General features: G+C 42.0%; 1 protein-coding gene across 14 annotated transcripts in view; it reads right to left on the bottom strand.

Annotated features, from left to right (window-relative positions):
- NEO1 (neogenin 1) overlaps nt 1-28,000 on the bottom strand; it is a 564,730-nt gene that overhangs the window by 327,186 nt on the left and 209,544 nt on the right. For 13 of the 14 annotated variants that reach the window (XM_065558583.1, XM_065558591.1, XM_065558584.1 and 10 more), the window contains one exon: nt 3,725-4,042. The exons of the other annotated variant lie outside the window; for it this stretch is intronic. In XM_065558583.1, the coding sequence (XP_065414655.1) occupies nt 3,725-4,042 (318 nt within the window). The remainder of the gene's footprint in view (nt 1-3,724; nt 4,043-28,000) is intronic. 14 annotated transcript variants of the gene reach the window in all.

Below are 28,000 nucleotides of genomic sequence, written 5' to 3'. Positions count from 1 at the left end.
CAGCTCCAGACTCAATTTCACTTACCACTAAAAAATGTATAAGTGATATTTTGTCACAAATGCATTTCTAACAGAAGAATATTGATTGTGGGTGGAAACATATAAGACAGCAGGGTTGCTGACTGTGGGTGTGTGGGTTGAAAATGTTTGTGTGGTACACGTTTGTATTACAATGGCCTCATCCAGAGTGGAAAGATTTGTTTATGCCAATGCTTACAAACTTTTTAAAATGTACCTTTACGAGTGCAAACAAACAAACAAAAAATCTGTCTGTGCAGCATTTCTAAGTTTATTAAAGGTGATATGGTCACAGAACCTCCACGCTAGATCACTGGAATTTTCAAAAAGGTACAAAGGGGAAAACAAGGACCGGACATTTTAAAAGGTGTTTTGAATTCTCTTTGTTTCTCACTCTATTAACTTTACCTATTCATAATCATTGCACTGAAAATGAGAACAGACATGCCACATAGTGTAGATGATCTGGTGTAGAACTCAGCAAAATCAAATACCACTACTCAGTCAAAAGAGGCTAAATTATAATTATTTTAGATAAAATTATCAGGATTGCTTTTAATGTCATTTCCAAAAACATATAGGAATTTTATAAAAAAAAACCACTTCCCATTTCAGAGATACTCTGGAAGCCACTGCTGTAAGATGGAGAAAAATCAGTTGTTTATTTCCACTGTTACCGATCTTTCACAATACCACACAATAATGTAATAAAGACAATGTCTGAATATAAATGGCAACAAACAGCAGCTCTGGGAGACGCTGTAGCACCAGTCAGGATGAAATCATTACCCTGAGCCATTTGTTCGAAGAAGAAAAAATTGTCAGAAAAGCTGGCAAGCAGATCATTAGAGAAATGAAGGAAAATTGCTGGATGGCCAATTTTTTCTCCTTAAATTGCTTCGGCTTCTTTTTCTTTTGTTTTTGAAATCTGATTTGCTGTTGTGAAGTAATTATAAGCCTCTTTCATGTAGTGTATATAGTTTGCATAAAGCTACATTGTCTATAAAAATAATAGAATCAGACATTACTGAGGCCTCAGCTATAAATAGGGCCCTACCAAATTCACGGTCCATTGTGGTCAATTTCACGATCATAGGATTTTTAAAATAATAAATGTCATGATTTCGGGTATTTAAATTTAAAATTTCAGTGTTGTAATTGTAGGGGTCCTGTGGGGGGGGGCTGCGGTACTGCTACCCTTACTTCTGCACTGCTGCTGTCAGCGGCGCTGCCTTCAGAGTTGGGCAGCTGGAGAGCGGCAGCTGCTGGCCAGGAGGCCCAGCTCTGAAGGCAGACCCGCCACCAGCAGCAGCGCAGAAGTAAGGATGGCATAGTATGGTATTGCCACCCTTACTTCTGAGCTGCTGCCTGCAGAATTAGGCCCTCAGTCAGCAGCTACCACTCTCTGGCCACCCAGCTCTGAAGGCAGCAGCACATACGAAAGGGTGGCATGGTATGGTATTGCCACCCTTACTTCTGTGCTGCTGCTGGCGGTACGCCACCTTCAGAGCTGGGTGCCTGGCCACCAGCCGCCGCTCTCCGGCCACCCAGCTCTGAAGGCAGTGCAGAAGTAAGGGTGGCAATACCATGGCACCCCTAAAATAACCTTGCAACCCCCCTCCCCCCGCAACTCCCTTTTGGGTCAGAACTACCAATTTGAGAAATGCTGATCTCTCCTGTGAAATCTGTATAGTTTAGGATAAAAGCACACAAAAGACCAGATTTCATGGTCCGTGATGCGTTTTTCATGGCTGTGAATTTGTAAGTCTTAAAACTCCAACAGCTTAGACTGGCCCAGGTTTCAAGGATGAAACCTGTGTACTATGAACTACAATATCTAGTGGGGTGAGAAAAACTGCTTAATCTAGGTGTTGCCCAGTTTAATAGAGATGAGAGTTTAGATTGCGTGCTTATATTTTATTTTATGTTGGTAACCACTCTGACTTTTTAACCTATCACTTATATAATCACTTAAAATCTATCTTTTGTAGTCAATAAACTTGTTTTACTGTTCATCTTTACCAGTGAGTTTGCCTGAAGTGTTTGATAAATCTGCTCACATTTACAAAGGCTGGTGGATATCCCACTTTCCATTGATGAAGTGGTAAACCAATTAATAAGCTTGGATTACTCGTCTTGAACAGTGCAAGACAGTATATTCCTGAGGTACAAGCCTGGGAGCTGGGGGGGATTCGGCTGGTGCCTCTCTCTGTGATTCATGAGTGGCTCTGGGAGCATTCATGCTGTGACGTTGTGCAGTCTATATGGTTTTATAAAAACTTGATAATAAGTCAATATAATGTAACTGAGATAGTTTTAGAGAAAATACGGTAATAAGTGAATGTAAGTAACTGGGATATGCCTCATGCAAAAGGTCTCTTGTAAGGTATCATTACAAAGCTTATAATCTACTGAGTGTGATCATCTGATTTGTATAAATGTACCACTCTTGTAGCTAAAACTAGAAATATAAAATGTAACTCTGAGGGCCTATTGTAATTGTGTAAAGTGTGGACCATTAATGATGGTTTGGAATCTTGATGACTCCCATTGTTTGCAGATGGCTGTATTTACCTGTGAGTCTTCCTGTATATGTGTGTGCTGGCAAGTGAGTAATGAAGTCTTGCAGTGACATGTGATCATGTCACCTGAACTGGAATCCATCCTTAACCTGGTGCTTTTCCAGTGAGGGGGGGTGGAAACCCAGAGAGACAAAGAGTTCCCACCTTATGCAAAAGATATATAAAGGGGGGGAAGAGAAGAGAGAAAGGGAGAAGCCATCATGAAGAATCCCCTAGCTATCACCTGAGCTGCAACAAGAGCTGTACCAGGGGAAAGAATTGTGCCCAGGCCTGGAAGGTGTCCAGTCTGAGAAAAACTTACTGAAACATCTCGGAGGGTGAGATTATCTGTATTTAGTTTGATTAGGCATAGATTTGCGCATTTTATTTTATTTTGCTTGGTGACTTACTTTGTTCTGTCTGTTACTACTTTGAACCACTTAAATCCTACTGTCTGTATTTAATAAAATCACTTTTTATTTAGTAATTTACTCAGAGTATGTATTAATACCTGGGGGAGCAAACAACTGTGCATCTCTCTCTATCAGTGTTATAGAGGGCGAACAATTTATGAGTTTACCCTGCATAAAGCTTATGCAGGGTAGAACGGATTTATCTGGGTTTAGACCCCATTGGGAGTTGGGCATCTGAGTGCTAAAGACAAGCACTCTACTGCGAGCTGTCTTCAGGTAAACTTGCAGCTTTGGGACAGGAGATTCAGACCCTGGATCTGTGTGTGGAGCCAAACAGGAGTGTCTGGCTCAGCAAGACAGGGTGCTGGAGTCCTGAGCTGGCAGGGAAAACAGAAGCAGGGGTAGTCTTTGCACATCGGGTGGCAGCTCCCAAGGGGGTTTCTGTGATCCAACCCGTCACAGTGGGGGGATTCGGCTGGTGCCTCTCTCTGTGATTCATGAGTGGCTCTGGGAGCATTCATGCAATCTAGCTGGGTATGGGACTCCCCATGCGGTTGTGCTGAGTGATAACAGCGCCTGAAGGGGTTTGCTATTTGTCACTAGCAAAGCATTGTGAGAGACAGCCCAGGCTGGAGAGTTAAGGGGGCAAAGTGGTCCCACAGTCCCAGGCTGCACCCCGGGGTCCCGTCACATGCACATCGACATTGTCATGCAGTCAATTACAGGACTCACCTGCTACTGTAAGCTTTGCTGTTCTGCTTACAATGGTCCCAAGGCTTTCCACGGTTGCCACACACTGATAATATCCTTCGTCAGGTTTATTGTGTTTGGAATGCACCACACTGTTTATTAATAAAGATCCATCTGGTAGCAGCTGGCGCCGGTCATCTGACACCAAATTTAGGAAAGTCCCATCTTTCTTCCATTCAATTTTTGGAGAAGGCTCACAGTAAGCTGAACAGTTCAGTATGATAAAAGCCCCTCGAACTGATAACGTGTCCATTGGCTCCACCAGAAAATAAAACGGAGTGAAGGTTCTCACAGTGGACCCTATAAAACATAAGTAAAATCTGGAAATGTTTGTTTACCCTTCCATAATTATTAATATAAGGAGACGTTTCTTACAGGGAACAGAAAAATATTAGAATATCTAGTGTGCCATACTACTCATAACTCTTACAGTAGTAAATGTGTTTCTTAAAAGAAAAGATACAAAGTCAAAAGCGCTAGCCTGACTAACTTGGGATCAAGATAAAAAGAATCAGGAAGGGCCATCAAGAACAACTATATGTCCAAGTTACTTTCTACTAAGCCCTATGACAGAACAGAAAAAAATTCAACATACTGACATGCTATAAGCATAACTAAGCTTGGCCTATAAAATCAGTTTTGCCCTCATCCTTCCCAGAATCCCACAATAACTATTTTAATAGGGGAAGAAGTTGTATTCCACTGGATAAAATTTTTGCCCAGGGCTTGTTTTTAAGAAGTTGTAAACGTTATCTCCTTTGTTAAGAAAGCTATTTTTGGCATAGTTTTTTTCTTCTCTTAAAACACTTCTTATTCCTTTTAAGCTCTCTAGCTATAAATAGCTATTTCTGCATTTTAAAACATGAACATTTTGCCACCCTATCTTTTTGCTAAAACCCTTAATCAATTTGAGTAGTCTTATTTGGCTGACATCCCATTTTTCTATTGAAAATTCAAACTGTTTCTTAACGGAAGACAGTCAATCTGAAATCTAGTTAAATTCAGTTTTTGTAGCATTGTTTTCTAGTTAAAGTGTTTATATTTGGCTGCAAATATAAAAGTTATAAAAATATAAAAGTTCAGCTGCTCTTTTGAAGAAAAAGAAATCTTAGTCCTTAACGAGACAATCTAATTACTGGTATCTCTCTAAAATAACTTTTAGTAAGTTTTGGTTTTATAACGCTGTTGGACTGGAGTTATAAATTACTTCAGAGTTGCATGTTGTGGGCAGAGTGTATCGATTTGTGTCACGGCCAACTCTAAATAGTTAACACATTTTATTTACTTTAATTCTATAGAAGGTAAAACAAATTTTTTACAGCAGAATTAAATGTCTTTTGTCTTATAGATTCCAGATAGTTTATAATATTATAAATAATGTGTTTTACAACTTTGATCAGTTCATTACTTCAAAGAGGTCTAAATAATAAGTTTCAAGATTTATCAAGAGTATTATCTTCCAGATCCAAACTGACATACACCATTTAAAAATGCACTCTCTAACTGAATGAAATATTTGATTAATGGCTAAGTGCTATTTGAGTATATTTATAGGAACAAGATGGTATTGTCTTTCAGGACATTTTTCCTTGGCCTTTTGTGATATATGGATACCAGCGAGAGCAGTCTGATGTCTTATTTGCAATAGTATGAAATAAAAACATTAAGAAATTAGACTTCAAGGGACAAGAGTGTCTGCTTTTTGGGTAATTATTTGTAATCCAATTCTGAGTCTAACATATCATGTGGTACCATCGTACAGTTTTTTACTCCTACGTTAAAGTGTAAACATGATTACCTGTCCATTTTTAATTATTCTCAAATAAACTTCTTTAATTAATATTCATATTCTATTGCACGGGTTTTAATTACTATATTCCTAGTGTAGTCAGCAAGGTAGAGAGAAGGACTGTGTATCACTTTCTTTTATCATAGCTTCATCATCACTGCCAGAGAAAACTCATCAAAGAAGCAAGAAATTATTTTGGGAGGGAACAGAGACTGATAACCAAATCAGGATCTCTTAATAAAACAGTTATTATAATGTTGGTTTGGTGGCAAGAGCAGTCATAAGATTTTCAGAGCAGCTAATAAGAAAGAATGATAGGGTGCCCTAACTATTTGTTTGACCATGAAGGTGCTTCTCCCCCTCCACTTAGGAACTGGAAGCAGGATATGTCACACACAATAAATCACACTGCTGGTATCATACTAATATAATTTAAAATACCACCACCAGAGCCTTTAACCACAAAATAAGAGGGTATAATATAAAATGTGGCAACTTGGTTCAGAAGCACTACTAACACAGAACACTGAAGTTTATTTCCATACCTAGCTGGGGAACAAATTGAGGAATCTGACGAGGCTTCTAAGAAACCAAGAGCATCCATCTGTCGGCTGAAGACAAGACAACAATGCCAAACTGAGACAAAGATAAAATGTCTCTTCATAACTGACTGCCTCCAGAAACTCTGCAACATTAACAACCTCTATCACAACACCATTCTTGCCACCATGGATGTTACCTCCCTATACACCAACATCCCTTACAATGACACATGCCTTCCTACTTCAAATATCTACAAGACAATGGACAACACTCAGAGATCCACCCCAAACACATTGTTAAACTCACCTATTTCATTCTTACCCATAACAACTTTACATACAACAACAAACACTTTGTCCAAACCATGGGAACAGGCATGGGTACCAGGATACCTCCCCAGTATGCCAACCTCTTCATGGGCCACCTTGAGGACAAATTTCTGGACAAACACAGCACAAAACCAATTATATACCTCAGTTATATCTATGACATTTTCATCCTCTGGACAGACAACCTAAACTCCCTCACAGATTTCCACCAAACTTCAACAACCACCATCCATCCATCCAACTTTCTCTAGAACATTCCCACAACTTCCTGGACAGCACAGTCAGCTCAATAATGGAATCCTACAAACAACTAAATACAAGAGAAACATGGATCACTACACTTATCTTCACAGATCCAGTAAACACCCCAAACACACCAAGAAATCTTATAGCAAGGCCCTCAGATACCATAGAACATGCTCCGAGAAGGAAGTCCAGGATATATACATTTGTACACTTGAAGTGTCCTTGTTTGGTGAAGGTGGTTTTAACAAAAAAAGCAGATCACATCTTGGAAAGGCCACCTAAATACCCCAAGAGAACTTGCTTCAAAACAGGAAGAAAAAAAAAAACCTCACGCCCCTAGTTGTCACCTACCACCCAGACAGGAACACATACAGGTAATCATTAAATAATTACAACCCATACTTGATAGTGACCACATCCTGAAATATTTTTTCCCCTAAACCCCCTCTTCCAGCCTTCAATCAACTCTCCAATCTCCCTAAGCTCATCATCAGAAGCAACCTCCATACAGACCAGGACCCATCATCTCAATGCGGCACCAGACTCTGCCATAACAACACATGCAAAACCTCCACATACATCTCCATTTCTACAATGATGAATATGCCCCACAACACACTTTTCAAGATCTATGGGACCCACACAAACCTATCACAACATGTGGTGTACCTCATCTACTGCACTAAATGCCCCCCAATTATAACTATGTGGGCAAAACCAAACGATCATTATGCTCTCTAATGAACTCACACTGAAAAATGATAGAAGATTAAAACATCATATTATTGAGGGGTAAACACATTTCACAAAATGATCACTCCATATCTGACCTCGTAGTCCTCCTCAAAGGAAATCTGCAAAACACTTTCAAAACAAGCCTGGGAGCTTAAATTCATAATTTTGCTAGACACTCAAAGTCATGGTTATAATAAAGACACTGGATATATGGCTTATTATTACAATCTGTAACCCACTCCTTCATCCTTTTTTGTCCTATGACTGCAGGGGTATTAAGAGGCCACTTCAGCTTGCATGGTCCATTAGAATGTGTTAACTACTTATGCTGAACAATCTGTTCCACCTTGTATTTAGCTGTGAGGCTGGGAATTCCTTTTCCAGACCTGAAGAAGTACTCTGTGTGGCTCAAAAGCTTATCTCTCTCACCAACAGAAGTGGCCCAATGAGAGATATTATTTCACCGACCTTGTCTCTCTAGGATCCTTATTCGTAGTCCAGAGAAACCAAGAACGAAATGGAAACCAAAGTGGCTTCACCACTGAAAAGTGGTATTTTGGGTCAGATTTCCGGCATTTTGGTAAGATCTGACTTTCCTTAGTCTTATGAACTCTCGAGGTCCCTTCCAGTCCTAGAATCTATGAATCTGCATGTATAATGTGGATAGCAGGGTGGATAAAAATCAATGCTTTTAAAAAAAGAAAATCATTTTTTTTTAATTTAAATAGGATTTTTTTGATAAAATGCTTTTTGAGGAAAAAAACCTATCTAAAGATAGTTTTAATTAAGATACTGTGACGGGCTGGATCACAGAAACCCTGTTGGGAGCTGCCACCTGATGTGCCAAAACTACTTCTACCCCTGCTTTCCCTGCCAGCTTAGGACTCCAGTCTTGCTGAGCCAGACACACCAGTCTGTTCCAACGAAGACCCAGGGTCTGAATTACTTACCCCAAAGCTGCAGGTTTACCTGAAAGCAGCTAACAGAAGAGTTCCTGTCTAACACTCAGATGCCCAACTCCCAATGGGGTCTAAACCCAAATAAATTCGTTTTACCCTGTATAAAGCTTATACAGGGTAAACTCATAAATTGTTCGCCCTCTATAACACTGATAGAGAGATGTACAGAGTTGTTTGCTCCCCCAGGTATTAATACATACTCTGAGTTAACTAATAAGTAAAAAGTGATTTTATTAAATACAGAAAGTAGGATTTAAGTGGTTCCAAGTAGTAACAACAGAACAAAGTAAGTCAGCAAGCAAAATAAAATAAAATGCTCAAATCTATGTCTAACCAAACTGAATACAGATAAGATCCTCACCAGTTCCAGAATGCTCCCTTTTAGCCTGGGTCCAGCAATCACTCACACCCCTTGCAGTCAGTGTTTCAATTTCTTTCAGGTATCCTGAGGGGGTGGAGAGGCTCTCTCTTTAGTCAGCTGAAGACCAAATGGAGGGGTCTCCCAGGGCTTTAAATAGACTTTCTCTTGTGGGTGGAGACCCCCTCCTCACTCCTATGCAAAGTACAGCTCCAAGTTGGAGTTCTGGAATCCCCTGGGCAAGTCACATGTCCATGCATGACTCACAGTTTCTTACCAGGTAGCAGCCATGGGTCACATGCTACTTTGAGCGTCCTCAAGTAGACTTCTTATGTGGATTGGAGCATTCTAAGATTCATTGTCCTTTAAGTGTCTCTTGATTAGGTACTTAACTTCAACACTCCTTTCTCCAGAAACTGACCAAATACTCTACTAAGGTTATTTAGAAATTAAGTCAGTACCCAGCCAATATTCATAACTTCAAATACAAAAACAATACATGCATACAAATAGGATTAATAGATTCAGTAGATCATAACCTGTGAGATATGTTACATGGAATATGTAGCATAAAACACATTCTAAGCATATTTCCGTAAAGCCTTATGGGACGTACCGTCACAGATACATTATAGCTCAAAGATATCTCATCATGGAATAGGGATTATAAATTCTAATTCTATAGTATGAGGCAATCTATTCATGAAATGTTTAAGAAAAGTTTTGTAAATGAGTTCCAATACTTCATGGATTGGGAATCCAATTTTACGGTGTTCCAGGGGCTTCTGTATAGATTATTTAGGTTAATCTTTCTATCTACACAATGGGACTCAGTGCTCAGTCTAGAAGATACCATCAGAGATGCTTAGTTTTGCAGTTCTCAAACTGTGGATTTGTATCTCCAGAGATAACATGCTTGTTAACAGCAAAAATGTTTTTAAATAAATAAATACATAATATATGGAGGCGAGAAACAGACCTCAACCCTACTGTCCTTCTGCAAATATGTGTGTACACACAGTCAATCCCTTACATCTCTCTAAAAGTGCAAAGTTTCAAAAAGTTTAATGAATAGAAGATTGTTGGGGGCGGAATAGATCTGGACAAGGAGAAGAAGTCTGGAGATAAATATGAGAAGAGGGGGACAGGCAGTAGAAACAAAAGTGAAACTGTTTGAGCAGCATATTCCAGAAGTCTTGAGGTCTTTCTGAGTGTAGCCTTAATTGATTTGAGATCTACCATACCATTCTCTCACTAGAAGGGAAAACCTATAACGGCAGCAGGACATAAAAGAGACCCGGTTTGGGAATATTTTAATGAAGTTCCTCTACCTGTGGGTAAGACAGGCATGTGTGCAAAATGCAAACAGTGCAACAAAGAAATGCAAAGCCTGGTTGCCCAAAACAACATGAGCAGTGTTCCTTCTCAGGAGGAAGCTGCGTTGAAGATGATGAAAGGAACATGTCTGAACATGCAGGATCTTCTCATTTTTGAGCAAAAAATATAGTTGTTACTCTATGGTTAGGATTAGGGTTAGGGTTAGATGCAGTTGTGATAAAAAAAAACAAAAATAGCTGAAATAGGCAGATCTTCCTTTTACAATTTCACCTTTAAAGTAGTATAGTGTCAGGGAATGCAATGAGTAATGCTAAATGAGCAGTATGGTAATAATAATCAAATGACTGCATTGACTTATTTTGTTTAAGAGAATCCATTCTCAACATACAGGATTCTGAAGACTATCCACCTTCAAGATCACCATCATTTTCTATAGTTTCAGGGTTATCTACCAATGATAGTGTTTCAGTCACATCATGTATGTCACATAGCCACAGTATATCAACTGTAGCAAAAAGAAAAAAAAATCTCCATCACCAGGAAATAACCATAGATGAATTTGTGATAAGAACCAGCAGATTACAAAGAGGTAATTGATGAAAAAATTGCCCGGTTTATTTATGCAACAAACTCTCCTTTCTGTACAAATGAGAACCCACACTTCATTACCATGGATCACTCATTAAGACCAGGATACAGTCCACCCAACAGAGCAGATGTCGCAGGCAAATTGCTGGATATGAAAGCGTGTGACAGTGTATGAAAGAGAAATTGAGCAGTATGCAAAAGGTGTAGAGAATGAAGTTGTTATGGGTGGAGCAATGTCCACAACGATCCTGTTGTATGTGCCTGTGTGACAACAGAAGAAGGTAATGGCTTCCTTATAGAAACAATTGATACATCAGGCAATGCACACACAGCAAAATACTTACAAGTAGCAGCAGTAAAAGCTATAATAAACTGTGGAAAAATATTCAAATGTCTATTACGCAGCTTGGTCACAGACAATGCTGCAAATGTATCCAAGATAAGAAATTATTTAGAAGAAAGTGAAAAGAGTCCCAAGCTAACAACATACGGTTGCAGTGCTCATCTGATGCACCTCCTAGCCAAAGACTTCAGTGTTCCAGAAATAAAGGCTAATGTTGTTGAAATTGCAAACTACTTCTGTAACCACCACTTTGCAGCAGCTGCTCTGAAAAAAGTGGGAGGACCCAAGCTAACTCTCCCACAAGACATGCAATGGAACTCAGCAGTGGATTGTTTTGAGCACTATATCAAGAACTGGCCTAATCGGATGACAGTTTGTGAACAAAATCGTGAAAAAATAGATGGCACCCTGTCACAGCCAAAGTTTTCAACATTGGGCTTAAGAGAAATGTTGAAAACATGCTGAGTACTCTGAAAACTATTTCTGTAGCCTTGAACAAAATGCCGGGAAATAGCTGTTTTATTGCTGACACTGTTGAAATTTGGAAGGAACTGAGTGAGATCAAAAAAGAGAAATATGCAATGACAGAGTTAAATTACAAGCATTAAAAAATGAATGGGACAAGCACTATCTCCAGCTCATTTTCTTGCAAATATTCTCAATACTTGGTACCAGGGTCAAACCTTAACTGCTGAAGAAGAGGAGCTGGCTATGACATGGACATCCAGCAATCATCCCTCCATAATGTCAAGTATAATAAACTTCAGAGCTAAGGGTGAACCATTTGAGAAATATATGTTTGCTGATGATGTTTTAAAGGAAGTCCACCAGTGAACTGGTGGAAGTCAATTAAGCACTTGGATTCAGAGACTGTTGAAGTGATAATCTCACTTTTAACAGCAGTAGCTTCTTCTGCTGGTGTAGAAAGAATATTTTCTTCCTTTGGACTAATTCATTCCAAATTGACTGACTGAGTTAGCTGCAGAAGCCCAATATTTTAATTTTCTCATGTTGACCTGGCTGACAGTCAATTTAATTTGTGGGTTTTTTTAATATTTCATTTAACTATTTTAGTTAAAAACAATTTTAACAAAAACAAACTTGATTTTAAAAAACTTGAATGTTTAACTAAATTCAAAAATTCATATGCTTGTTTTGTTAAAATATGTTTGCTGTTGAAGAAAAAATCCAGAATACATAACATTGTTGTTTTAGTTAAATAAAACAATTTAAAATATGTGCCTGGTGATGTTCTCCTCCTAATACAGCATGGCAAGAAAATCCTCCAAATATTAATGATTAACCTGTTGAATTAGAGAGAGTTCACTTCCCAATAACTTCATAAATATCTGCTTCAATTACCTTTGGTAAATGAAATAAGCAAACATTCATTCGTTTTCTGATATAGCTGTAAAACTAATCTGAAAATTGTTTAAAAATAAATCACTTTAAAAATGTATCGTGTGTCCCTTCTAAAAATGAAACCTACATCTATCTCGGAGTTGTGAAGAATATGTATTAAGGTTATAACAACCAACAAGAATGCACTTTTATGTAAAAATCCATGCTTAAATCAAGTCTTCCTGACTAATGATTTAAATCAAATCCACCCTGGTGGATAGGTTTATAATTATTACTATTTGTTATTTATATTACCATAAGAGCCCTACTCATGGACCAAGACCCCATTGTGCTAGGCACTGTGCTAACACAGAACAAAGATTGTCCCTGCCCCAAAGGGTTTTCAATCTGGCACCTTTCACAAGCATTACAAAATTCACTAAAAAGGGGGTAGAACAATGCACTCACAAATACAAAATAAAGTTTATGCTGAACGCTCGAAAGCCTTCACCAAATGGAACACAAGTGGTAATAACTATGACTTCACAAACATTTTGTTTTTCTCTCAGTATTGGTCAGCAATTAAATGCTTTAGGATTGGCTTAAAGAGGAATAGGCATTTGATAATTGGATTTGTTTCAATTAAGAATCATAGAAGAATTACCATGCATTTAAGTATTTTTAGAATGGTAAAAATATGAAAGAGACCTTTACGTCTAATGAATATCTGTCCTGTAAATGTTCTAACTTCTTCCATCACTCAAGTTTTTAAATCGGATTTACCTACTAAAATAGCCTCAATTAACAAATTGATAAGATTCTCTTTATCACTGAATTGCACAGAAAGATGCTTGTCTCCAAACAGACACTCCAGCTTCTGTCTGGAGTGGGACTACAGCCTTATGGTACAAAGCCTATACTCTTTCCTGCTCATAATTCATAGAAATGCAAAGACAAGATTAGGAGGGACAGATGACAATTTATGCTTTTGTAGGTTAATACTCAAATACTTGTCTACCTGCAAGAATCCATGCAGACTGAAACAGCCACAGCCCAGATCAGAAAAAAATTACAGTAGCACCCTTAAGTTCCAGTTCCCTCTATTAAATACAGCAGTGTTCCATATAAAATTTAGTCTTGCCATGCTACATCTCAAATCCCTGATAAACTGGCCTTCCTGGAAGAAATTCTTAGCAAAATTATTTACCCGAAAAGCCCTATTTTTCAATGTGTTTTTCTGTCTTTCTGCATGGATGTGATGTTGCACTGCCGTCCTTGGTTTGCTGAGAGTTGCAGCACCAAAATACCAACTAGCAGCAAAGGGATGTGGAAAGTAAAGCATGAGCAGTGAGAAAAGTATTTCAATTTCAGCATACACGTTTACTACTAAAACCTCACCCTTCACCCCATAAGTAGGTCTTTGCTATTTTTGATATTTTGCTGTGGGAGAGGGATAGCTCAGTGGTTTGAGCATTGGCCTGCTAAACCCAGGGTTGTCAGTTCAATACTTGAGGGGACCATTTAGGGATCTGGGGCAAAAAACTGTCTAGGGATTGGTCCTGCTTTGAGCAGGGGGTTGGACTAGATGATCTCTTGAGGTCCTTTCCAACCCTGATATTCTATGATTCTATGAAAACAGAAGCCTTGCTTATAAACAAGGTGAATATTATTTTTAGTACTATAACGGTCACTTGGCATGAGGATTTTTGTTGAGAACTACAAAATTAAACATTCAGCTACATGTGTAGCAGAGATCAGGCATTCCACCTAGGGTATTAATAGGTCATCCATCATTGTTGTTCAATTGAGACAACTAACCATGCTTAACTGCCATACTAAAGCATGGATTCAACATATTCTGGGTTTCCCTGCCAGTGTGGGTGGAACTTGATTAAAAACATGGTCTACTTGGCTGAAAATACATTTCAACCCCCTTAAAACAAAGTTCGGCCCTAAACTGTTAGGCCAATCCATATCCATGTTTAAGCCATACTTTAGCATAAACACTTTGCCTTGGGCAGACAAGGCCCCAATGAGGGTTTTTATGTCTATAATAGATTCTCAGAGTCCAAGAGCGGAAAGGATCATTTCGATTATCTAGTCTGATCTCCTGTATAAACACAGGCCATAGAACTTCCCCAAGATAATTCCTAAAGCATATATTTTAGAATAAATGTTCACTCTTAATTTAAAAATTGTCCGTGATAGAGAATCCACCATAATCTGAGATTCTCCCATCCCACCAACCTACCAACAGTGCAATTAAGAAGACCACCATATTACATTGCCTGCAGCTAATTTACTGTATTTTGGATACAACTGATGAGCCTTCCAAACTTACTTCATCTTCCCTTGCTCAACTGAATGTTGTGTGTGTTAGTGCTGTATCAAGAAGCTTTAAAAATAGACATAATTTAGTTACATAACTATGAAATGAGTTAAGTAAATTTTAAAGAAATTAGATCACATGAAAAGAATTTAATTACAAATCTGTAGCCATTTTAATGATTTCTTTAATGAGTCATTGTAAACAAGTACCATAGAGGCTACATGAAAAAATAAAATGAACAATTTGTAGTACTGAGAAAGGGCATCCAAAATTTGCTCTGCTAACAAAGGAAGAAGTCACAGCTGAATATTGTAAATGAACACACTGAAATACTGTTAAATCTTTTTGAAGGTGACAGGCAAAGGTTTTGTTAAAATCTTTTTGAAAAATACCAAAAGAAAAATAAAGCTCTTTGAAAATATAATTTCTCTCCATAGATCCAAAGGAATCTGAGCTGAAGACTTCTTGTTTCCCTCCCTTGCTACAGCATCACAATCACCATGAAGTTGTAATACCAATTCTTTTGTAAATCTCTATTCCATTCCTTCAAAACCACAGCCCTCTATACAATGGCATGATGTGGCTGTGCAAATGGCCACATAATTACCCATTTTAACAATGAAATCATTGCATAATTATTCAAAACTTCTATTTTAGAAATTAAGTCTGTAATCATTATGGTTGCAAAGATAACCTTCAGATAGGAAACAAAATGTAAACTGACAAAGTAACATCTGTCTGAATCTAGCAACAACAGAAGTGTGAAAAACCCCATTCATTACAATGGGACGTTAACTTGGAAGCCTGACAATTCAAATATCCCTCTTATTAGCTCTCTTGCTTTATTATTTTTAGAATCCTTGCAAGTTAATGTGGTTACTCATTATGGTTACATGCAGTAGCAAATTTTGCAGCAGGGTGCCTTGGGGAGCTAGCTGATGTCCAGGGTTGCTCCTGTGGGAAAATAAGAATTTCAAATACTTCCCACACACCCCTGCAAAAAAAAAAAGGGGGGGGGAGGGGCAGTGAACACACGAGTGGGGTCAGGGCAGAAGACAGAAAAATGAAGGTTACTCATCTGTAACCAGAGTTCTTTGACATGGACCCTGCACATTCACACTCACGTGATGCACCAGTGATGCAGCTTAGTTAATGGAACATTTTGTAGCCATTCTCTGGTCCCCCTCTTGCCCCTTTTCTCACTGTTCCTAAAAATTCTGAAGGCAAGCCTATGAAACCGGGGGAATAGAGTGATAAGGGGGAGAAACAGAAATAGGTGGTGGAAGGACCTCCAGCCAATCAGCTCTGAAACTGTAACTAGGACTCTGAGGAAGAGAGGAAGGTAGGTGTCCCTCCTGAGGAACTTTGAGTGGCTCTGCACACTTCCATTCATGGGACTGTTTGATAAGCAGTACTGTCATCTGAAGAAGGTGGGACATGGAGTCCTAATTAAAGAGTGACAGACGTACCACTCTACCAAACTGAGCATCTGACCAGGTCTAGTGCAATATACTAGGTGTAGTGTAAACATGTGACTACTCCTGGGGGAATTCTGCACCAAAAAAATTAAAAATTCTGCACACAATATTTTAAAATTCTGCATATTTTATTTGTCAAAACAACAATATAATTATGCCAGTTTCAACTATATTTATAATTTATTTCAAAATACCTGTCAGCTGGTATGTCTGTAATAATACAGACCAAAAAAAAGATTCAGGTAATATTTTTTGACAATAGATTCCTTACTAGACATATTAATATAGAACGTTGAGTAATTCATTTAAATTACAATACAGAACTGTATTTCCTGCACCCGTCAAAAGCAGTGCAAAGGCTTGGGGGAGTCAAAGGTAAAGGAGGAGCTGAGGAAGAATGAAGAAGCCTGGAGTGAAACAGGAGGGTTGGTGGGTGTGGGTGGGAAAAGTATGGAACAGGGCTTTCTTTTGGGGGGGGAGGGAAGGGATTGTTAGAGAGTAGGGGAGCCTCCCCCATGCATACCCTGGTTGACCCCAAACCTCTCATATTCACTGAGGCACATCTGCCCCTGTTCCCACACTCCGCCAGCCCCATGGGTCTCTGCAGCCGCCTCCCCCATCCCCATGTGTCCCTGCAGCCCCTGCCCACATGTGGCCTTGCACCCCCACTCCCATTCAGACCCTGGCTCAACGCTGTCACCCCACTAGCTCCTAAGCCTGTGATGCAGTGTCTCCCCCACTACCTATTCTGAACTCCAGTCTGTGACCCCCAGCAGCCCCGTGCGCCCAACTCTGTCTGTCCTAACCTGACTCCATGGACAGGATGCTCTGATGAACTTCTACTCCTGGGGGAATTCTGCACCAGTGTACATGCTGAGAATATCCCCCTCCTTCCCCTTCCCCCCCCCACCCCGCAGGAAATACATTCTGCCCCAAAGTGCTGCAGTTCTGCCGCTTGCCCACCAGATGGACTAGTGGCATGCTGCTGACTGTTCTATCACCACAGCAGCCTCTGGTGGGCGAATGTATTTTCTGCAGGAAAAAAAATTCTGCACCAGACACAAATTCTGTGACTGTGCAGTGGCACAGAATTCCCCCAGGAATATGTGACTAGAGTTTTATGTGCAGTTCTGCAAATTTCTACAATGAGAATATGTCTAAGGCATGCCAAGGAAACCACCATTGCTTTTGTGGAATGTGATCAAATCCCTAAAGGGAAAGGAACAGGGCAAATTTGTAGCTCTCTTCAATATTACCCACTCTAGCCCCCTGAAATAGTGTGTGTGAAGTAACAGCTTGGATAAGAAATTAAAAGATCTGATAACTTTCTAAACTCTTTACTTCTATTTAGGTAGAAAGCTAAAGCCTGTTTAGCACCCAAGCTCTGGTGTTTTGCTTTGCTGAATGAGCATGGATTATATTAATTGATTGGCTGAGTTGGAAATCAGTTGCCACATTGAGTCAGACATTAGGTTAGGGACGGAAAACCACTTTGCCCTTGTGGAAAAGTGTGATGGGTGAATCAGTCATCACAGCTTGCACTTTGTTTGCTCTCTGGCAGATGTTATGACTGTAATGAATGTTGTTTTGATTGACAGAAGAAACTGTGAACATTCATTCAGAGGCTCAAAGGAAGGCTTTCTAAACCGAATGAGGACTAGATTAAGGTCCATGATGGAGCTGGATCTCCGACTGGTGGATAAATGTTCACTAAACCATTAATAAATCAATATATTGTGTCATGAGTAAATACAGTCCTCCCTCATTTAATATAAGGTGAGCTGATATATGCACAATCACAGACTATAAGGAGAAATCAGAAGCAAGTAAGTACAGACTGGAGCAAAGCTGAAGTCAGAACCATGTGGTTACTGGATGCCAAAAATCAAAACCTTTTCCACATGAGTTCACAGCACTTATGAATAAGGCTGCGAGTCTGTCACTGAGATCATGGAAGTCATGACCCAGTGTTCCTGGGCTGCGCCCCACCCCCACCCGCGGCGGGTGACCCAGAGCCCCCCCTCCAGAGCAGCAGCAGTGCCCCCAGAGCACCAAAGATTTAGTCAGGGGTATATAGTACAAGTCATGGACAGGTCACGGGGCCATAAATTTTTCTATATTGCCCGTGACCTCTCCATGATGTTGAAGTCACTAGGCCTCACCCTAGGTAACTCGGGAGGGTGGAAGGCCACAAAGTGTCAATGAAGCCTTCCTGCACTAGGCCTATATGAACCAAACTTCTTCCATGTTTAAACTCTAACCAACCGCAAAAGCCAGGTGCAATTGGAATATGTAAGCAACCAGTTATCTGTGTGCAACCCCCTACTCACACCGGTATCAAGCGGTAATGAGGCCTGCATGTTTCTGGCTGAAGGGAAAAAGGACAAGATAACGGTTTAAAGAAGTTACTAACAAGCTAGGTTTATAACTGTCAAGAATGACTTAACTGCTTAAATGTAATAGCTATTTGCTTAGTAACTGTTACCAGGGAAGGGAGGGGTAGAGGGGGACGAAGGGGGGGGGGGTGAGGCTTAACTGCAAAATGTATAAAAGAAGAAAAACTGTTTCTGTTAGTGTGCTTGATTTGAGACGTGCCTGTCTCCTAGCACCGCTTTGGGATCCCAAATAAACTTTGTTTGCTTCTCCACCCCTGGTGTGTTTATTGGCGCAAAGCACACTGGGCAACGAACCCCGCTGTTGCTGTCCTCGGGCACTCTGTGTCAGCAACAGTCTTGGCGTCCCTGGGTGGGCTCGAGGCTGAAATTTAGTCTTGCCCGGACCCCTCTCGGAGGTCGACAGATTGCGGCGACGACCGACGCCCAGTGCGCACTGGTGACTTTACCGGGGGCCTCGGTGGAGATGTGGTTTGGTCGACCCCGGAGGGCACAACGGTGCAACGCGCTTGAGCAGTGGAGAAGCAGCTGCGGGCAACGGTGGGGAACCGGTCCTGTGGATAAGGTAGGAACAGTCCAGTGGGGACTTTATCTGTCTTGACCTGGGGACGCCCAGTGTCTCCCTATGGGGCAGGGACACAGTACTGCAGGCAGGGCAAGGTGTACACCCTTAGAATGCATTCTAGCAAATTGGAAAGTGTTTGGCGCAAATCCAATAACTAAAAGTAGATTAAAAAGGTTCTGTACAGTAGACTGGCCTCAATATCAGCTAGAGGACCAGGAAAGGTGGCCACCGGAAGAATCACTTAATTATAACACGATCCTTCAATTGCATCTGTTTTGTCAGCGAACGGGTAAATGGAATGAACATATGTATGTACAGTTGTTTATGTTGCTAAGAGATAGGTCAGATATTTTGCAAAAGTGTAATTTGACTCCGACAGGTTCGGTAGTAGCTACTGTTAGTCCCCAGAACCCCCCCACAGCTGTAATGGCAGGTCCGGTGTCCCCTTCGGCTATCACACCCCCACCATATAAAGACAAGGTGTCTCAGGTCCCAGAGATTGCCCCATTGGTGGAATTTTATCTGTTGATCACTGAGACCGTGGTGTCCAGACATGGCTCAGATAGGAATCAGGCCACTACTATGCAGGTTTACACCCATGTGCCTTTTAACCTGGTGGACCTAGCAGCCTTTAAGGCACAGGCAGGGGAATTCTCTACGAACCCAAGCAAGTTTATCTCGGTCTTTGAAGGGTGCCTGGCTAGCTGTATGCCTGACTGGAATGATTGTAATGTCCTTATGCGGACCCTGCTGTCTGAGGTGGAGCGTAATCAGGTTGTGTCTAAAGAAAAGGAAAGGAGGCAAGCGAAAATGATGGTTGCAGCAGTACAGGCCGGTGGCAGGAGAAAATTCCAGGAAGATGGAAGGGGCAGGGGAATGAGAGGACGTGGGCGTGGGCGCCCTGGCTCACAGGAAAGGCGTCTGGGTCGCAACCAGTGTGCCATATGCCGGAAGGAGGGACATTGGAAAAATGAGTGCCCCGAAAGGGAAGGTACCCCTATGATGGCAGTGGAGGATCAAGAATAGGGGTGTCAGGGGAGACTGACTATCCTGCCCCCGGAACCCCGAGTAAAAATGCGGGTGGCAGATTTGGACATAGACTTTTTAATAGACTCTGGAGCTGCAGGAACCGCCGTAAACCAACCCCTGCAGCTGCCTGTGTCAAAGTCCCTCACTGTGGTGGGTGCCACAGGGAAAGGAACCAAGTGCCCAGTGTATGCCCCAGCGGAATGTGCTTTGAGAAACAGAACTCTATTTCACAAACTGGTTTACCTCCCCGATTGTCCAACACTTCTACTAGGACGGGACCCGCTTTGTCGCTTAGGAGCCACCCTGCATTTCACCCAAGATGAAATAACCCTCACCTTACCCCCAGAGAATGCCTGGATAATGACCCTTGCAATTGAGCCCTCAGCCATGCAAGCCTCAGAGTGGAGCCAGTGGGAGGACAAAAGGAGGGTTAAAAAGCAGCTTTGCTGGACAGTGTTGGCCCAGGGATTTAAAAATTCCCCCACCCTTTTCAGCCAGGCCCTGGCCAGAGACTTGGAGGAGTGGGACAATGAGGACAGGGTCCTCCTCCTGCAATATGTGGATGACTTGTTAATTGCCGCTGTGGGTCTAATCCCTTGCCTTAAAGCCACTGTGAGCCTCCTGAACTTTGTTGGACTCCTCAAAAGTGGGTGTGCTCGTCCTGGTTTGTTGCTCCAAAGCTCTGTATAGAAGTTATTTTACTGGAAGGGTGTATAATGGCAATGTGTATGTGTTCATTGTTGGAAAAAGGTGTATGAGTGACAAGTGGAAGTTTCCTTTGTAAGTTAAAAGAAGCCAAGAAGGAGAGCAGGAAAAAGAACAGAACGAGTTAACTGAGGAAAAAAATATAGCTAGCAAGCTCAGTCCAAAGATAAGATGCTGGCCCCATCCAAGGACATTGTTACAACCAAGAAAAGGGGGGCCTAAATGTGCCCAAGCAACTATGAGATCTGCAAAACACTGCCAGGCATTAATGAAATGTGTTAGGTTTCTTTTCTCACAGATAAAAGAAGTACTAACCAAAGACCCTAGCAGCCCTGCCATTCATTGAAACAAGGAGACTGAGTCTACGTAAAGTCCATCAACGAAAAACTGCTTTGGCTCCACACTGGAAAGGCCCTTTACAAGTCCTGTTAACCACCAACACCGCTGTGAAGTGCCAAGGACTGCCCACCTGAACCCAGGCTTTTCACTGTAAAAAGACCCCTCCACCTCAGGAGGACTCTCCGATTGATGATAAGCCTATTTAAAAACAGGGTGATGTGCTAGTAACCTCTCCCCTGTATGATGCTGAACCACACTCTTTTAGGGAAAGAGAAAAATGAACACTTGCTTCACTGAAACCACAAAGTCCAGGAATTCCTGACTACAAAAGACATTAAGAACTGACCCTGGTGAAGAAACAAAGAATCATACGCTGGCAGGGAGGGTCTTACCCAGCTTATGAATAAATATTTTCTAACCTCTGGACTTAGACCCCTAGCCTCACAGGTACAGCCTGAATGTCTAGTCTGCCAAAAGAACACCCCTTGACCAGGAGTGTCAGTGCCACCAGCCACTCTGGAACCTACCCCAGGCCCAGGACTGGTTTGGCAAATAGACTTTACTGAGTTCCCCCGGACCCAAGGATTCAAATACCTTTTCGTCTTGGTGGATCGATTCAGCGGATGGCCTGAAGCCTTCCCATGCCATAACAACACTGCCAAAACGGTGGCTCTGAAATTTGTCAAGGAGATCATTCCCCGCTTCGGACTCCCCCAGTGGATGGAATCTGACAACGGAACACACTTCACATCCCAAGTCGTTCAAAAGATATTGTATGCCCTGCAAATCCCCTGGAAGCTCCACACTCCATGGCGACCGCAGGCCAGTGGAGTAGTGGAACGCACAAATCAGACACTTAAGCAGCACCTCTCAGAGGTCTGCCAAGAGGCTTCCCTTAAGTGGCCTGATGCCTTACCCCTTGTTTTGCTCCGCATTCACGCTCTCCCAAAGGGCAGGTTAGGGCTCAGTCCCTTCGAGATTATGTTTGAAAGGGCATGGCCTATGAACGGTACACTGATTCTGGCAGGGGACTGGGAAATGGGGTGTGGCTTTTTCTCTCAGTATATGTGCTCTCTGTCTGCTGTTCTCTCCACAGATATACCAGAGATTTGCAGCCTCTCCCGCTGGATGCCCCTGTCCACTCCTTGCAGCCAGGCGATTCCGTTCTCATTCGGACCTGGAAGGACGAGCCTCTCCAAGAAAAGTGGAAGGGACCCCACATCGTCCTGCTGGTCTCCCACGCAGCAGCAAAGGTCGAAAGACACAAGAACTGGATTCATCACTCCCGTCTGAAGGCAGTGCCCGCTCCTGAACAGTGGACCATCCAGCCTACGGAAAAGGACTACCAGCGACGACCTGGGACTTAAACTGTTATTCAAAAACCAATAAGATCTGTGGTCTCTTTGGACAGTCGCAGCGCACTCCCTGTGAAAACTCTAAGCGTTGGTTGTGTTTACTCTCACAGGGCCGGCCTAATCTGGTGGCCTGGTCCTTTTTGTTTTTAATCTGCCTATTATTGGTAATTGTTATTTTGTGGGTATTTGGGGAATTGTAATTGTTAGGCCCTAGGGTCACCAGCCCAGCATGAGTTCAGGTCCAGGGTCTGCCACAGTGGTACTCTTTGCCATAGGGACACTCCTCTCATTGGAAAGGAATCCCTACTAACTTGAAAACAAACACCAATGAGTCCCTGAAGATTTGCTTTGCCCAAGAGTTTAACCTCTCTAACTGCTAAGTATGCTCCCAAATCCCGCACCACGCAGCAGGGTTACCCTGGAGGGTGGTCCCCCAAAATTGGCCAGATATCTGTTGGGGATGGTTCAGTAGGTGAAGAAATACCTCGGGTACCCCCTTATCGCAAAACTGTACCATTGAATCCCATTATGCATTAAGGGACAACTCCTGGCCGCCCCAGGCAGCGTAAATCTTCGTATGTCACCTCAGAGCCCATTAAGGAAGGAGACAGGTTGGGTATGATCCTCCTCCCATCCTATGGAGTGGGATGGCTAACCCAATTTTATCGTAGGCTCTGTGTTTCTCACCAAGTTCGCCAATGAAACCTTGGTCATAGACAAAAGCCTTAACTCAGAGCTTTACCAGCTCCGGTTGCTGTCCCTGCAAAACAGACAGGCCTTAGATTATGTTTTAGCCTCCCAGAGCAGGGTGAATGCCCTTATTGGGAATAAATATTGTACTTATGTCCCAGAAAACTCACAGGACATTAACAAGCACGTCCTGTCAGCCGAACAGGCTTTCGAGCAGTGGAAGGCCCAGGAAAGGGAACCCACGGTTTTCAATTCCCTTTGAAGTAGGTTGCCCGACCTAGGAGGACTGGGGAGTGGCCTTGTGCGTCTCCTCCTCACAGGTGTGGTACTGTGCCTGGTCACCCTCTTCCTAATTGCTTGTTTTAAAATGCTCCTCCGTAAGCTTTGTGCCCCCCGCTTCCCAAAAATCCCGGCATACCCTATCATTGAAAACCCCAGCTTCATAGCACTCAATCATATCTTGTCCACAGAATATGAGAAAACTCAGCCAAAGGCTTGTTGAGTATTCTCAAAGGAGGGAGTTGTTGACGTCACTAGGCCTCACCCTAGGTAACTCGGGAGGGTGGAAGGCCACAAAGTGTCAATGAAGCCTTCCTGCACTAGGCCTATATGAACCAAACTTCTTCCATGTTTAAACTCTAACCAACCGCAAAAGCCAGGTGCAATTGGAATATGTAAGCAACCAGTTATCTGTGTGCAACCCCCTGCTCACACCGGTATCAAGCGGTAATAATGAGGCCGGCATGTTTCTGGCTGAAGGGAAAAAGGACAAGATAACGGTTTAAAGAAGTTACTAACAAGCTAGGCTTATAACTGCCAAGAATGACTTAACTGCTTAAATGTAATCGTTATTTGCTTAGTAACTGTTACCAGGGAAGGGAGGGGTAGAGGGGGACGAGGGGGGGGGGGGTGAGGCTTAACTGCAACATGTATAAAAGAAGAAAAACTGTTTCTGTTAGTGTGCTTGATCTGAGACGTGCCTGTCTCCTAGCACCACTTTGGGATCCCAAATAAACTTTGGGAACTCCACTGGCCATCACCTACAGTCCTCAGCTTAAACCTCTCCAACGCATCATCAGTGATCTACAACCCATCCTGGACAATGATCCCTCACTTTCTCAGACCTTGGGAGGCAGGCCAGTCCTCGCCCACAGACAACCTGCCAACCTTAAGCATATTCTCACCAGCAACCACGCACTGCACCATAACAACTCTAACTCAGGAACCAACCCATGCAACAAACCTTGATGCCAACTCTGCCCACATATCTACACCAGCAACACCATCACAGGACCTAACCAGATCAGCTACAACATCACCGGCTCATTCACCTGCACGTCCAATGTTATATATGCCATCATATGCCAGCAATGCCCCTCTGCTATGTACATTGGCCAAACTGGACAGTCACTACGCAAGAGGATAAATGGACACAAGTCAGATATCAGGAATGGCAATATACAAAAACCTGTAGGAGAACACTTCAACCTCCCTGGCCACACAATAGCAGATGTAAAGGTAGCCATCTTACAGCAAAAAAACTTCAGGACCAGACTCCAAAGAGAAACTGCTGAGCTCCAGTTCATTTGCAAATTTGACACCATCAGATCAGGATTAAACAAAGACTGTGAATGGCTATCCAACTACAGAAGCAGTTTCTCCTCCCTTGGTGTTCACATCTCAACTGCTAGCAGAGCACCTCACCCTCCCTGATTGAACTAACCTCATTATCTCCATACTGATTTATACCTGCCTCTGGAGATCTCCATTACTTGCATCTGAAGAAGTGAGGTTCTTACCCACGAAAGCTTATGCTCCCAATACTTCTGTTAGTCTCAAAGGTGCCACAGGACCCTCTGTTGCTTTTTACAGATTCAGACTAACACGGCTACCCCTCTGATACTTGTCTGAACATAGTAATTGCTGCACAAGAAGCTATCTTTGTAAACCAAAACTGGCTTTCCAAACTGAAAAAAGATTTTCCTTCACTATCCAGTTGTCAACATCTGTAAACAGTTTTCTAAAAGACTTGGACTCTGATATTAAAATAAAACTATATTAAAATATTATGTTCTGATTCAAGTGCCTAAAGCTAAGATATTTCAGACTGAGAAATTCTGGCGATGGTCAGAAAAAATGACCATAGAAATGGCTCACTGGCTGCATGGTTCTGCTGAGTATGTCTGTTCTCCCCAACTAGTTTGACAACATGAGTTTACTATTAACACTGTAGATTCAACGAAGTTAGCTGTGGAAGAACATGTTATAATCTACTTTGTCTCCAAAGAATTTGATACTGGTTTTCATATAAGTGACTGAGATAAAACTGTGTTTTAACTTTTAAAATGAGCAAATTTGATTGGAAGTCCCTGAGAGGGAATGTGGAACATGAGCTGTTAATTCAGGCACTTTTTCTAACTGTAACCACAAATTAAAAATTAAGGCAGCCAGAAGCACCCTTACATGTCAGAACATAAGTACTTTCCAATCGTGTCATACTTAGTCATACAAGGATCTCAGGAGAATCGGTTATTTACATTTTGCTGCAAGGAAAAAAAAATATCAATCAGCTCGGGTGTGACATCGTACATGTTCAATTAAGGGTCCAATACAATTTAAAAGAATAGATATTCAACCCCCTGGAAACCTAGGTTTAGCATAGAAACACTGATGAAACTTTAACTACAGTGGCAGTCACTATGATGATGTCCTTTTTTGTGTTCTGCAGGTCAATGACAAAAGATCCAAGCTCTCTCACCACAGGACTTAACTTTTAAAAGGCTTTTCGCCAGAATTTAATTAACATTCCCACTGGGCCTTGTAGTACTAAAAAGAGCATGTCATGCCCTTCCTAACCTCGATCATTAAACAAGCTGTCTCAAAGAACAAGACAACTGTATTTTCATTAAAGACGTTACACAACTATAACCCTTGCAAACTGCCAACAAGAGTTTACACTGAACTTATATTTTGTGGATTTATTGAAGAATTCATAATTAAGGGACATATCTATACACACAGACTGGTACATTTTGCACAGACAAATTATTAACGTTTTAGTTGATATAGAACAGTTGGGAAACGTTTCAGTGAAGAAACAGATTTAGTGGCAATATTCATTATCATATTATATTCGTATGGCACAATATGTGGGGATCACAAATAAAACTGAATAGCATGAGATGACTGAATACATCAAGGGCCTGATTTTCTGGAATGCTAAGCACCCACAAGACCCATTCATTTCAGTATGTTGACCACTTCTGAAAACCAAGGCCAGATTCTCCAAATTGCTACTATTTTACACCCTCCTCCACGGATGTAATTACACTTCACCTCAACAAATAGGGACACTACATAGTTTTACAGTCCATATTGCAGCAAGTCATCCAGAAAGGATGTTTGGATATATTAATATTTCCAATGCAAGGTTGACAATAGGACCCTGGAGTGAATAAATGATAAATCTGACACTACTTTATTACAATACACAATTTGTTTCATAGTGTTCCAAGTCTAGGCTTTCCCAGACTCTCAGAATTCCTCTCTCCATAAGTGTCAGCAATTTTTCCTCTGGGGTCTTTAAATATTATGATTGACTACCATACAATACACAAAAATACTTGTAAAAAGGATGACTTTTTTCCTCTCCTTGCGATTAACGTACAGTACTCGGTGGCTAGGTGGTCTGGGACCAGAATTGGAATATGCGTGCCATCTATCACCCCTCCGCAGTTAGGGAAGCCCATTTGTGCAAAGCCATCTACAATGTCACGCACATTGCCCAGAGTCATGGTCTTTCGGAGCAGGATGAGATTAATGGCCCTGCACACTTCCGTCAACAGGTGTCCAAAGGTAGACTTTCCCACTCCGAACTGATAAGTGACTGATCGGTAGCAGTCTGGAGTAGCCAGCTTCCACAGTGCAATTGCCACACCCTTCTTCAATGGCAGGGCAGCTCTCATTCTGGTGTCCTTAGGCCGCAGGGCTGGGGTGAGCTCATCACACAGTCCCATGAACGTGGCTTTCCTCATCCGAAAGTTCCGTAGCCCCTGCTTGTCATCCCAGATGTGCATCATGATGTGATACCATCACTCAGTGCTTGTTTCCCGAGCCCAATGGCATTCCATTGTGGTCAGCACCTCCGTGAATGCCACAAGCAATCTCGTGTCGTAGTATCTACGCATGGAGAAATCAATGTTGCACTCCTCTTGCCTTCGTAGTTTAAGGAATAACTTTACTGCCACTTGTGATGTGTTGATTAGAGCGAGCAGCATACTGGTCAACAGTTCGGGATCCATTCTGGCAGCCTGAAGAGGCAGGGCGCACAGTACATAAACCATGGAAAGATGGTGCCAAATGTGGACAGAAGCACAGGGATTGCTAGGAGGTGAAGCAATGCATCACAGGTCATTAGAACCAGGATGCCCCACAACCCCGTCCGCCTTCCCACAAGTCTTAGCGGCAGAAGAGAAAGAGATGCTCTGCTGCCAAGAGTGCACCACTCTGAACAACGCTGCAAGTGCCGCAAGTGTGAACATGCTATTGCGCAGGCAGCTGACAGTGTGAACACACAACAGCCATTTCCCTTCAGCGCTCTCTGAGCAGTTCTGTAACTGCCGGCGCTGTAACTCTGCAAGTGTAGACATGCCCTGAGTGCTTCAAGATTGGAAACTGACTGCACTGAAGTCCTAGAACCTGATCCTCTGACAGAGATTGGAACCTTGTGCATAGGATTTTTCTTCTTAGTTAGAGACATCAGGTGCCAACACGAGCCTTTTTACCACGATTCTTTAGATGTGTCTG

Source organism: Chrysemys picta, chromosome 10, assembly GCF_011386835.1.
Source record: "Chrysemys picta bellii isolate R12L10 chromosome 10, ASM1138683v2, whole genome shotgun sequence".
In the NCBI taxonomy this organism is placed as follows: domain Eukaryota; kingdom Metazoa; phylum Chordata; order Testudines; family Emydidae; genus Chrysemys; species Chrysemys picta.
This window is presented reverse-complemented; position numbering and strand designations above follow the sequence as displayed.